Source organism: Malania oleifera, chromosome 8 (genome assembly GCF_029873635.1).
Source record: "Malania oleifera isolate guangnan ecotype guangnan chromosome 8, ASM2987363v1, whole genome shotgun sequence".
Lineage (NCBI taxonomy): Eukaryota > Viridiplantae > Streptophyta > Magnoliopsida > Santalales > Ximeniaceae > Malania > Malania oleifera.
The window spans coordinates 15,216,284-15,230,691 of NC_080424.1; the positions used below are offsets into that span (position 1 = coordinate 15,216,284).

A 14,408-nucleotide genomic window follows, 5' to 3' on the forward strand; every position below is an offset into this window, starting at 1 on the left:
ACAACAACAAAAAATAAATAAACCTCGAATATCATTATATTATTATATTTATACATTTGGTTAGATTATGAATATGATATTTTAATTTATTGATGTACCTAATTTAAAATTTAATTATGGATTATCAATATTTGTGTACGTGTTTCTACAGTAATATATTTAAACTAATTGACGTGTGCCCACAATAATACTTTTTTTAAAAAAAATAGTTGTGTTGAACAAATCAAATTTGTTGGATCTCGGTCGGATTTGATTGTTGATTAAATGAGAAGCTATAAAACTAGAGAAAGATTTATGGTCAATTCTCATATTCATAACAATAGGCTAGGGAATTGAATCAAATCAGATGATTATAAAAATATTGGATTTAAGTAAATAATTGTTTAAATATGCATTAGTTTGCATTCAAGTTCAATCAATTTTATATAGCCTTAATGCAAGCTCATTGCCATCTTTTAAAATTCCACATCAGGCTTGTCTTTTCTTTAGTTTGACCTCATTCATAAAGAAGACATTCCAAGCTATTAGGCAATCATTTATTAAGAAAGATTCCCAAGCTTCACCACATCTGGGCATTTTTACTTCCAAATATTAAAGTATTATTATTATTATTATTATTATTATTATTATTATTATTATTATAGTGCGTGAAAGTAAATAATCGGCTTGCAAATAATAAATAAGATAAAAATATATATCCTATATCATTCTCGTTTTTTTAAATATAATATAGTAAAATTAATATTTATAAATTTATACAAAATTGCAATTAAAGATTTCATCAAAATTTGTACTCCTAAATCAAACTTGGATACTTGATGGGAATTCAATATGTAATGAAAGAATATATATATATATATATATATATATATATATATATATTTAACTTGCACATGTTAAGGGATTTTTGGGTAGAATCAGAAATCAGAACAAACCGTTTGTTCATATTTATTTGTATGTGTAGCACCTCCAAACCCAATAGGGTCTACGGTGCTACTTTCTGTAAATATTTTAAGTGAAAACAAAATAATAACAACAAAAATAAATAAACATAGAATATTATTATATTATTATATTTATATATTACGAATATGAAATTTTTGTTTGTTGATGTACCTAATTTAAAAATTAATTATGGATCATCAATATGCGTACGTGTTTCTACAAACATAATATATTTTTACTAATTGACGTGTCTTCAATAATATTACCATTTTTCTTAGAGAATATAAGATTGTTACCTGTCCTTGGAAGCCTTCACGTTAATTGCATTTCCTCCAATGTTACTATCTTTAGGATCCATTATTAAACAATGATCAAATGTTATTTTAAAATCATAAATCTATTGTTAACGCATAATAATATAACAGACTAAAAGAAATATCTTAAACTATTCAATCCTACCCAAATCATGTTTTATGCCTAAGCTCTTGTAAGAGTTATTTGTTAGAGTCTGTAGAACCTATATCCTAGGCTCTGATACCAATTGTAAGGACCCGAACCCGAGTGGGTTACTAAATATAAATTTTTCGATGAAAGTAAATAAATCTAAATTATTTTTATTACCAGAGCACTAATTAGTTTTATTACAAATATATATTTCAACTATTAAAATTAACATTCTTAAAATTCTAAAATACACAAACATATTCTAAAATTGTATTTTGCTAAATGTTTAATCTACTCGACTCTTTCTATTCCCGCTCATGCACTTGCTATGCTAGATTTCTGGTATACTCTTCAGAATTATCTGAAATGTAAAATAATGATTGGGGTGAGACAACGCTCAGTAAGTAAATAAGATTATTATTTGTGTGTGGCCAAAATGAGCTTTCATAATATTATAATTTCATAAAATAACATTTAATATTAAAACTTCAAGGCTGCATTTAAAATAAATGTAAATTTAAAAATTTTGTATAAAACATTTGACATCAACTATAGCAGTAAAATTTTATAATTATACACTACAACTGTTAAATTAAACTTGTTAACTTTAAAAATGTAATTATAATACTTAATTATATATGTGTATATTTTTCTTTATACGTTTCTTTCATATCATCATTTAAGCACAAAAATGGTCATATTCACATAAATATATACTTTTCCTTCAAATCATCAATAGTTATGTACACGTAATTATATATATATATATATATATATATATATATATATATACACATATACCGTAAAAACCTCCCTTAGGTCTGTTAATCGTAAGTCATGTTTACTTCCATGACTGGGTTGAGCGGTCCGAAGACTGGACTTAGCTGGCTGACCGACCAAACTAAATGAACGTACATCATCATTAAGTGAGATTTTCCCTATTAAGTTCTGACTCGGAACCAGGTGTACATTCAGGAGAAATTCACTACCATATATAACCACTCTGTAAATAGTGTGAGTACACTCTGGTCTATTTAAACTTTAGGCTACGGTACCGAACATTCGTAATTTTCTGTATTCTCTAAGTCATAAGGAGTTTTGAAAACATTTTATTATATAATTTATGCAATTAAAATAATATCATGAAGATCTCATTTTTACTCATATTTTCATGACATACGCAACGTAAAAATAAACTCATGTCATCTTTACTCATATTTTTGTGAAATATGCAACGTAGAAATAAATTCATGTCACACGATTTTCGTGTAAAAAATATTTTCTTGAATAGAAATTAATGTTGTCAAATATCCAAGGGGTTTCTTAACTCAAAAATAACGCAAGTATATTAAAAATAAAATTAGTATAATTAAATATGCATAAAAAATAAACTCAAAAAATTTTTATGAAAAATAGCTAACATGATCAAAATTTACTTATTCTTACTTAACCTTGTGAAACGGTCACAACGAATATCTCTGAAAATGAGATTGAAAAGAGTGGATGAGTGAGAATTTTAAGTATAACAAAAGTTCTCCCTCTACCACTAATTCTTTCACTCACTAATTATTCTCTTTCTTTGGAAATTTTTTGTGAAAAATGAAGGTTGAGAGCTTCCTATTTATAGGAAAATTTTTGGGAAGAAAATGGAATTTATAAAAATGTGGAGAGAGAGATGAAATTATAATTTTTTTTTAAATGAATGAATGGGCATGGGATGGGAGGTATGGGATGGGGATGGGAATACATGTGGGGGAAACAAAAAAAAAATGGGAGTGCTTGCCGACACTCCCATTTAATTAGTTTTTAATTAATTTACTTAATTAATTAATTTTTTTAAATCATTACATCCTCTGCATTTACTCTATTTATCCTATGAAATTATATTTTGATCAAGCCGACCTCCAGGGAGAGGAAGCGACTGAGCCGCAATGGTCTCTAAGCACTCGCTTAGACAAGGTTTTTCTTAAAATCAATCATGGAATTAAGGATCCTAATAGAGAAACACTTTCGTATTGATATTAATTTAATGACTATTTTTATTTTAATATTATTCTTATGCTTTAATCGTATATACATTTTTGGGGTCATTACAAGTGCTGGATTCCAGCAATTATCATCCTTGGGTGAGGTCAATGAAGTGTGCCTTGCGTATTAAGAACAAGTTGGGATTTATCGATGGTAGCATTTATGAGCCAACTGATCCTAATAGTCCCCTGATGGATCATTGGCTTCGATGTAATGGTATTGTCATTACTTGGTTGCAAAATTCTTTGTCAATTGACATCAAATGTAGCGCATTTTATGCAGAAACGGTGCATCAGCTTTCGGTGGAGCTTGAGCACCATCTAGTGCAACAAAATGCCCCGAGGATTTTTGAAATCAAACAAGGGATAGCTGTCCTGATGCAACAACAAGACTCTGTGAGTAGTTATTTTTCCAAGTTGAAAACTCTACTTGATGAACTGAGGAACTATGAATTTGTCCCTAGCTGTAGCTGTGGTGGCTAGAAAAAAGTGGTTGAAAATCAATAGAGGGACTGGATAATGAAGTTCCTAATGGGACTCAATGACTCCTACAAAGGTTTAAAGGCTCAAATATTACTTATTAAACCCTTTCCTAGCTTGAATGAGGTTTATTCGATTATCCAACTAGAAGAGAAGCGTAGAGAAATATCCTATAATGTTTCTCCCACTGAACCACTTGCTTTTCTAGCCAAGGATGGCACCAGGAAGTTCACACCTCAAAGCAATTCACAGAGACGTGACAAATACTATTGCTCTCATTGTAAGATTCATGGTCACTCTCTAGAAAGGTGTTTTAAAGCCAACCCTAGTAAACCAGTGTGCAATCATTTTCATGTTCCTGGTCATACTATAGAGAAATGTTATAAACTTCATGGCTACCCTCCAGGGCACATACTCCATGGTAAGATTCCATCCACTAGTTCATATGCTCATTAAGTTTTTAGCATCTCCTTTACCTGTTTCAGAACAAGGAAATCATGAGAGTCAAGGCACTATAACCCAAGAGCATTATCTGCAACTGATGGCCATGCTCCAACAGGCCAGTCAAGCCTCGGTTCATTCTATTCAAACCGCTATTACTACTCTTCATAATGCACACATTCCTCAGTTTTCTGGTATATCTCTATGTATCTCAGTTTACACCACCAAGCCCAAATATATTTCAATTGTTCCTTAGATAATTGACACATGTGCAACAGATCATATGATATGTGCAACCTATTTCTTCACCACCATAATAGCTAAAGTTTCATATTATGTAACCTTGCCTAATGGAAAAGCATTTCTGTGACTCACATTGGCACAATGAGAATGACAAAAACTTTTGTCCTTCGTAATGTTCTTTGTGTCCCATATTTTTCATTCAGTCTTAAATCTGCCAGGAGACTAGCTCATACCTTGAAGTGTTGTCTCATTTTCTTATCTGAAAATTGTTTTATTTAGGACCTTTTGACTTGGCGCACAATTGGAATGAGTGAGGTGAAGAATGGGTTATACCATTTGTCGCAAAATGAAGTTTCTCCATCATCTCTGACTCAAGCCTTGTCCAAATTCACCAACACACCACCAAGAGCAGCTGTCATTACCAAACGCCAAGACTTTGATCTTTGGAACTACCATTTAGGGCACCCCTCATCAATTAGGTTAGATTTCCTCAAAATTGAACATGTCTGCAAAACCTCACTGAGTGTTAAGCCTTGTTTTATTTGTCCCTTGGCCAAAGTTCACAAACTTCCTTTTTCTAGTAGTCAACACAATTCCAAACACTGTTTTGAACTCATTCATTGTGATCTTTGGAACTATGTAATGAAATTTCTTATGATGGTTTCCAATACTCTCTCACTATAGTAGATGATTTCGGTAGATGCACCTGGGTTTATCTATTGAAGTTTAAATATGATGCAAGTTCTATATTAAAAGGATTCTGTGTCTTGATAGAAACTCAGTTTTCAACCAAAATCAAAACCATTCAAAGTGACAATGGAAAGGAGTTTAATCTGAAACAATTTTATCATGAAAAAGGCATCATTCACCGAAGAACTTGTGTTAAGACCCTTGAACAAAATGCCATAGTTGAAAGAAAGCACCAGCACATTTTAAATGTTGCAAGAGCCTTAAGATTCCAAAGTGGACTTGTTATTAAATGCTGGAGTGATTGTGTTCTAACAACAGTATACCTCTTTAACCGAACCCCATCTACCATCTTAAATTCCAAGACTCCCTTTGGACTACTTTTCAAAACCAAGCCTACATACACACACCTCAGAGTCTTCAGTTGCTTAGCCTTTACATCAACCTTTTCAAATAATAGACACAAGTTTGATGCCCGAGCCCAAAAGTGTGTTTTCTTGGGATACCCCTTTGGGGTAAAAGGATACAAATTGTTAGATCTCAAAACCAAAATGGTTTTTATATCAAGGAATGTTACCTTTCATGAGGATACTTTTCCCTACAAATCTGAAGAAATCACACTTGTCCCTACTACTTAACTTCCCTTTCCTTAGCCTACTATAATAGATTTCTCCTATGAGGACCCTCCTACTCCAGTCGATAACTATACAGAACCTAACAGTTTACAAACCACACCAAGCCAGTCTTTAAGACCAACTCAACCTTTCACTAAGACCTTAGACCACACTACAAACAATCCTCACCTCCCTAAGAGATCTACCAGAACCAGAAGACCACTATCTTACCTTAAGAACTTCGTATTCCAGCAAGCTTGTTCTGCTAGCTCTCTCTCTTATACACAGGAGTCCAACAAGGAACAAGGACCTGCAGGTCCAGGTAGTCCCTTTCCTCTTTGTGCCACCTTATCTTATGATAATCTCTCACCTCAACACAAAACCTTTGTCATCTCTATCACTAAAGACATTGAATCTTATTTCTATCATGATGTTATTAAGAATCCTAACTGGGAGAAAGCTATGCAGACTGAGATTGCGACTCTTGAACAGAACAAAACTTGGGTTCTTACTGATCTTCTTCCTGGTAAGCAGGTCATCAGATGCAAGTGGGATTACAAAATAAAATACAATGCAGATGGGACCATTGAATGATACAAGGCCAGATTAGTCTATAAAGGCTGCACACAAGAAGAAGGTATAGACTATCATGAAACATTTTCCTCTATGGCTAAGATAGTATCTATTCGGGGTTGACTAGCATTGACAGCAATCAAAGGCTTGTACTTACATCAATTTGATGTCAACAATGCCTTCCTTCATGGTGATCTTGAGTGTACATGAAAATGCCACTTGGTTATCCCACATCAGATAAAATAAAGGTATGCAAGTTGTTCAAAAGTTTATATGGCCTAAAACAAGATTCGAGGCAATGGTATGCCAAACTTTCTTCTTTCATCATCCAACATGGTTACACTCAATCTATAGCTGATTATAGCTTGTTTACTTGAGTTTCTGATTGTTCCTTTACTGCAATCTTAGTTTATGTTTATGACATAATTATGGCCAGTAATGACATAAGATCTATTGATGAACTTAAGGGAGCATTGAATGAAAAAGGATGAAGGAGAACCTATTGGGGATCCTACCATTTATAGAAGACTTGTTGGTCAATTGATGTATCTAACCATCACAAGGCTAGACCTCTCTTATTCTGTCCAACTTCTCAGCCAGTTCATGGAAACTCCAAGGCTCCCTTATTTAAATGCAGCACACAAGGTCTCAGATACATCAAGAGAGCACCTGGTCAAGGTCTCTTCTATCCCTCAAATTCTAGTTTACAATTGAAGGCTTATAGTGACAGTGCTTGGGGTTTATGTCCTGATAGCCGAAAGTCTATAACTGGCTATTGTATTTTCCTTGGTTCTTCTTTGATCTCTTGGAGGTCCAAGAAGCAAAACACTGTCTCTAGGTCCTCTGTCAAGGCAGATTACAGAGCCATGGCAATGGTTTGCTGTGAATTGACTTGGATTCGTTACCTCTTGAATGATCTCCAAGTCCCTCATCTTCAACCTGCCCCTCTCTTATGTGATAATCAGGCTGCATTACATATTACTACAAACCTTGTATTCCAAGAATGCATAAAACATATTGAGTTAGATTGTCATCTTATTCATGAAAAAATTTAAGATGGCAGTTTGGTTACTCGGCATGTCAGCAGTAGCTCGCAAATTGCAGATATGTTCATTAAATCTATAGCCTCTTCACTCCACATATGTCCAAGATGGGAGTAGAAAATGTCTACTCTCCATCTCGCAGGGGCTATTACGAATTGAGGATGGTCAAGCATCAAGTCAACATTCCTTACCAGCTCAAACTCCTAGGCCATGTCATGCGCCAGCTCTGGAGAATTTGGCAACGCATCAGAGACCAGAATTTGGAAACTGTGAGAGTATAAGAGAGGATCCCACGTGATTGGTTTAGAATTATTCCCTTTCTGTTATTCCAATTGTATATGCATGTGAGGCTACAAGTTTGTTATTTTGTTTTCCTTTATATATCAATTCTTTTGTACAGAGTTTTCTCATGCAAATGAAATACAAAAGCTGCGACTCCCTTTTGCGCAATCCCTTCTTCTTCCTTTGTTAGTTTTCTGCGTTTCTCCTTATCTGTGATATCTCTTGAATTCAATAATTTTCAAGAATTCAAAAAGTGCAATGTTGTTTAAAAAAAAAATCAGGGGGCGTTTGCTCGATTTTTCTCTTTCCATTTTTACCTCTTGCCCTAATCTTATTTTTTGTAGTAGAGCACTTAACAAATAATTTATAAGAAATACATGCCTATGCCAAGAAATAAAAACAAGGAGCATACTCTATTTATGGCGCACATATTTAAGGTACTGTTTTAGTTGTTAAAAATAGTTTTTATTTTTTCATTTTATTTCTTTAAAAAATTAGTTAAATTCTTACTTTTATAACATTCGTATAAAATAAATGAACAATCAATTTTGGTATTATTTACTTGTGAAAGAAGTTTTACTTTTACATTTCCAATTTTTCAAATAATTGCAAAAATACCAACTTATTTTTCAATTTTCTTTATTTTATATAAAAAATTTGAAAAACATCTTTTCATTATTATTCTAGATTTCTAACTCTTATCATACATATGTGGGTAGTGGTGTAAATGAGTCATACCTATTCACAAGCTACTTAAACTTAACTTGTCCCCTAACTCAACTTGATTATACTCATGTTCGAGACAAGTTCAACTTATTTGAGTAGTTTAAAGAGTTAGATTCAAACTTGATAATAGTAGTAAAGTCCAATTGCGAGTTTAATTGAGCTTTTAAATTTTATTATTTTTATCTTATATGAGTCATATAACATAATTTATAAACATATCTAATATTATACGTACAATATATATATTTATACAAATATAAATATTAATTTATAATCAAGTTGGGCTTAAGTTAAGCTAGAGTTTTAAAAACTTTTAATTGAGCGAGTTCAAGTTTAATATCTTGAGATAGATCAAGTTCGAATCGAGCTTCAAACTTAACATTTACAAGTCAAGTCGAATTCAAGTATTTCATTATATCAGCTCAGCTTGAATCGAATACACCCCTATATGTTAACATGAAACATGAAATTAGAATCTTTAAGTTACATGAACTCTAAGTTGTATGGATCATGTTAGGATTTTTTTCTATATCCACACAAATCCAAAGTCAAGACCTTATATAAAATTTAAAAAATTAAAACAATTATCTTTTTGCAATTATTTTGAAACCTAAAAATAAAGAATAAAAAAATAGTCAGCTTTTCCATCTTTTTAATATGAATCGCGAAAATTTTAAAAATAATCTAAAACGCTTATATTCTTTGAAAAACTAAAAAATTTTCTTAAAAAAAATATTTTTCACAAATAAACAAGGCCCAAACTTCCAAAGTTTTGACCAGTTTGTCTTGCATTGGTCATTTCCATTCTAATTTACGCAGTCCACATACTAAATTACCAGAGATATAAAAGATTCTTCATGAAAAAAATTTAGTCCCGCTTAGTTTCTTCATGCAAAAAATTTTCAATGTGACGGGTCCGATAAGAATGGCCATCATAACAAATGCTCAACAGATGGCCTCCATACAGTAAGCAATGAACCCCTAGCTTGAATAGATTTACCCTTTCTTGGTTGGAGTATCCAAGTGGTTCATATCCTCCACCAGTCCTACCACCTGAAATAGAAGAGTTCCAAGCATCTGCTGTTTTGCCAGGCCAGCTGAAATCAGTAGGATCTTTAAATGTCTCCAAGTAATGGCAACCATGTCGCAGAAAACTCCATATCTCTGGTGCAATCTTTGTAATACAATTATGAAACTCCCTAGATATGTCCTCAAGGTCTGAATTTTCAGCTTCATTGTAAACCAAACTCGAGCTAAATTTGCTCGTCAATGAGCAGTTGAAACAGTCATGACTCAAAAGTGAAGAATCCCATTCCACAAAATAATTCCACAATGAGCTTCTGGCAATACTCAGCAAGGACTCTCCTGCATTTGTCCAGAAATTGGCAGCACATGCAATCAGGGAAGGTTCGGAGAGGAACAAGTGGTGGGTTGCAACCGCAAGTAACAGTGAATATGCTGCACTTGTTCGGGTCATGTTGAAAGCTTCCAACTGACGGCCATTCTTTTCAGGATGAGATGCCAGCAAATATCCCGCATGGACTTTATATGCAGAAGCCAGTGTCGTGTATGCATTGAGAGAGAGATAATGGTAGGGACGCAACTTGAAATTTAACAGCATATTTCCTTTCTTTGATTTGAACTGCTCATCAAGGGTACCTTCACTAAGAATGTCTTCAAGCTTCTTGCGGCAAGATTCAGGATCACCACCAGAGAGATATTCAGTTATGGCATCATCCATGTAATCTGCCAGTTCTCTAATTGCCACATCACTGTGGCAGGTGTGATCTGAACTCAAGTTGGTACAATCATGATCAACAGCAACAACATCCTAGACAGGAGAATTGCCAAAGTGTAAATATTTGTTCTAAACTCTCATTTTCTTTATGTGTGTGCGGGTATCACTAGCTTCGAACTCCAAGGGATGGAATAAAATGGTTAGGTGTGGTGTGTTATGGTTAAATACAGATTGGAGGAGTTAGACCTAGATGAAAATGTTGACTGCAGTGTCATGGTTAGATTTTAGACAACACCAGCCAACCAACCAAGAATGCTCAGGAACAATAGTTGAAATATACTGACGGACAAATAATTAACACAAAAGGAAAAAAAGAGAAGAAAAAAGAAAATAAAAGGAGGACAACACAATCCTGATGTTTACAATAACATTTTCTTCCAGTTCCATCTATGATATAGAGATAGGCATAGCACAACCATGAGGCTTCGAGGGGCACAAAGATGATTATAGGACCACACTAACTGGATCAAAAGAGATTGGAAGAGGAAAAACAAGATATGTCAACTATCTTAGGGAGTGGGGTAAAACTCAAGAAACAAGAACAATTTGATACCCTCATTACGTGGAACACTTCATAACTTGGATGAGAAAGTAGGACCTTTCATATTATTATTCACCAGCGAATGCTATATATGCAGAAAACAAGCAAGAGAAACTAAATCTAACATAAAGTTTGCAAAGAAAGATTTTGACTCGAATGATTGCTGTTAGAATCTCCTTGAATGCTTCATAAGGCATCTTGACATTGAATTCAACAAATTATGTCCACATTTTGTGAAACTTTTTACCAGTAAAGCACTATCGACATAAGCTGGGGGCAATGCCCTACATCGCCTACAGCAACAGTTAAACCGATATTTTAAGCACAACTCTGACTGCCTGATTGCCTGTAAATATAAATGGGGGCATAAACAAGATCAGCGCCACAGAACTAGCTGTTCAAAACAATAGATTATTATTATTTTATTTTTTTAAAAGGCATGGGATAAAAGAAATTGACCCAGAAACAAACAAGTCAACAAACAATTTGAAGACAATGAAAACCCACAAAAATCCTAGATGGAAAATAAAACTAAGGTTACTAAGAATATTGACAGAACATAGCATACAAATGGTAGGATTCTAGGCTTCTTTCTATGATATTATATTAGGAAGTTGTGTTGTCTGTAAGCTTTGAGGCAAGATGCTGTTCTTTAAGATTGTTTGGACTAATATTCCCATGAGATACATAGGTACGTCAAGCCATAGAACGGAATTAAACCATAATATAAATGCACATTATAAGATAAATACGCATTCCAAGATATGCGGATTCTTTGACTTCATTAGCAAGGGGCCTAGCTAAGCCCTTACTACACGTTTGGCAGGTAGGAATGGAATGGAATTTAATTTGTCACTTGATTTATGCATGCTCTTGATTTAATTTTCAATTCCCAATTCTGCAAACCAAACGCGAAGTTAGCGAATGATGAAGTCATGTTTCTTGTATTTGAAAGCCACTTTTGCCATTTTCTTTGGATCTTTACTTACATCAAAATCATCAACAAAAAACAAAAATCGAGTCCAAAAGAGATGCCTTCTTCGCGGGAGGTGCGTAAATGCAATTTACCCCCATGTGGTCTGTGTTGAATGCTTTTTGCGCACCACAGTTTGAAAAGTAATACTTAACCTACCCCTGCTTTGCTCCATTATTCACGGCTCCTACAAGTCATCTGCCTATCACATGAACCACAAAAGGGCAAATAAGTCCAAGAAAATTGGCAATTGCATCTGTCCGCCTGTGTAATATTTGGAGAATGAGAATGACAAGAGAAGCAAAAGAAGAAGAAGAAAACAAAACGGAAGGAATGAAAGCTTAAGCCATCAAAGCAGCTTCAAGGTAGAATCCCTCAGTCATGTTCATATCCACAAAATCTACCTTCCTTTATTAAATTCTAAAACAGTACCAAATAGTAGTAGTAGTGGTAGTGGTAGAAGAAGAAGAACAAGAAGAAAAGAAGAAAAAGAAGCTGCTTCTCATTGAGAGGGGCTTGGATGAGTTATGATCAGAAGGGATTCATAAAACAACGGAGTGCTAATGGGATGCAATTATGAATATTAGAAAGTTGAATGAAGAAAGTGCTCGTGTGTTTCAGTGATGACCAACATAGAAGGCAATCAAATAAATGTGGTTGATCATGGAGATCCATCCTCTGTAAAAACAAAGGTGGTAACACTATTGTCCCGATGATGAAGGATTTGAGGGCTCTAACCAAGGTTGCCAAGAGTCTAAAATTTTTTTTCACTTATCTCAACAGAAGTATGTTTTAGATTTAATGACAAAAATTGGGACGCTAAGAGCAAAACTTTTTAGTGAGAATGGAAAGGATGTTGATGATAAACACTGTAACAGAAGGCTGATTGCCAAGCTTAGTTTGACAGTAACTCAACCTAATATTTCCTTTGTTGGTAAGTCTGATGTAGATTGAGCGAGATCTAATAATGATAGAAGGTCAACCACTGTTTTTTAAGCTTTTGTTAGAGGAAATCTTATCACTTGGAGAAGAAAGAAAGAGACAACCGTGGCCTGCTCTAGTGCTGAAGTGGAACATAGTGGCATGCCTCATACTTCTTATGAAATGATGTTGCTTAAGTCACTAATACAAGAACTCGGTTTTGCTGTCAGCAAGCTTATGTATATGTTTTATGACAATCAAGCGGCCATCCATCTTGCTAGCAAACTCATGTTTCCAGCAGCTCTCTCTTTTACTTATCAAGCCCTTTATTCTTTCTTCCATTCTTACTTTTCTTCCTCCTCTCTTCTTCTGTTTCAATTCAGATATATTCATTTTAGGTCAGCATCCGGAGTCTAGTTTGATAACTTCATTACACATGACATTTACCACTAAGCCTCAATACAAAAGGTTCTATCTTATTAACATATTCTTGACGTTATGAAGATTATCTGAGGGCTATTTGTAATTGAGCAGTAATTATGATAAAAATATAAAGGGGAGAAGAAGAATACAACTAATTACTTTGGTCATCTCTCTTTTTTTAGCTTTATCATGTATTTTATATTATAACGTGACATAGAACAAGCATCATATCATCATTATAGTCATAGTTGAGAAGGTTTGAAAACCACCACACTTCTAAAGTGGTGAGTGTTGTGTATTTATATTAATTGAAAGATTACATTGAATAATTACATATCAATTCCCTATTAATGAGATGATAGACAAAAAAAAGTATATACATAATATCCTCCTAGAATTAAGGCAGAGAATCCTCAACACCTTCCCACAAGCTGAGCGTCAGATTTGAACGAACGTGAAGCTTGGATCGGAAGAAGTCAAAGAGAGGTCTGGACACACTTTTGGTGAAGATGTCGAAAACTTGCAAATGAGAAGGCACATATTGGGTGCGAAGCTTGCCAATGAGAACAAATTCACGAAGAAAGTGGTAGTCTAGCTCAACATGCTTTGATTGCTTGTGAGAAACGGGATTGGAACTCAAGAAGATTGCACTCTTGTTGTCACAAAGTAGAAGAGGATGCTATGGAAGAGGGACTTTGATATCACAAAGGAGATGCATGAGCCAAAGGATTTCGGCAGCAGTGAGAGACTTAGATTCACAACTGGAGCAAGAAACAGTAGGTTGTTTCTTTGCACTCCTAAACACCAAATTGTTGACAAGATAAATACAATAACTAGAGGTAGAGTGACAAGTGTCAAGGCATCCTGCCCAGTCTACATCAAAGTAAGCAACTAAAGCACCAGGAGCAGCAGATGGATGAAAAGTGAGGCCAAAATGCAGTGTACCCTTAATATAGTGAAGAATACATTTGACAGCGAGGAAATGGTCTTCAATCGGAGAATGTAGAAATTGACTAACAGAGTTAACAGCATAAGCAATATCAGGGCATGTGATAGTCAGGTATTGAAGAGCACCAACGAGAGATCTGTAAAGCGTGGGATCCCAAAAGAAAGGATCATTAGCAAACAGGTGCTGGGAAACAACCATTGCGGTGTGGACTGGTTTGCTGTCAAGTAACTGAGCTCATGTGAGAATGTCCCGTGCATATTTCAGCTGACTGATAAGAAGATCATCAGTGGTGGATGTA

General features: G+C 34.3%; 1 protein-coding gene across 2 annotated transcripts in view; it reads right to left on the reverse strand.

Moving 5' to 3' along the window:
- Positions 1 to 9,332: 9,332 nt before the first annotated feature.
- Positions 9,333 to 14,408, reverse strand: part of LOC131162560 (protein SET DOMAIN GROUP 41) — a 32,779-nt gene continuing 27,703 nt past the window's right edge. Inside the window, exons 3-4 of one of the 2 annotated variants that reach the window (XM_058119173.1) lie at positions 11,092 to 11,190; positions 9,333 to 10,336 (exon numbers count right to left, since the gene is read on the reverse strand). In XM_058119173.1, coding sequence (XP_057975156.1) covers positions 9,374 to 10,336; positions 11,092 to 11,190 — 1,062 coding nt within the window. In that variant the 3' untranslated portion in view covers positions 9,333 to 9,373. The remainder of the gene's footprint in view (positions 10,337 to 11,091; positions 11,191 to 14,408) is intronic. The other variant, XM_058119174.1, reaches the window with a different exon arrangement.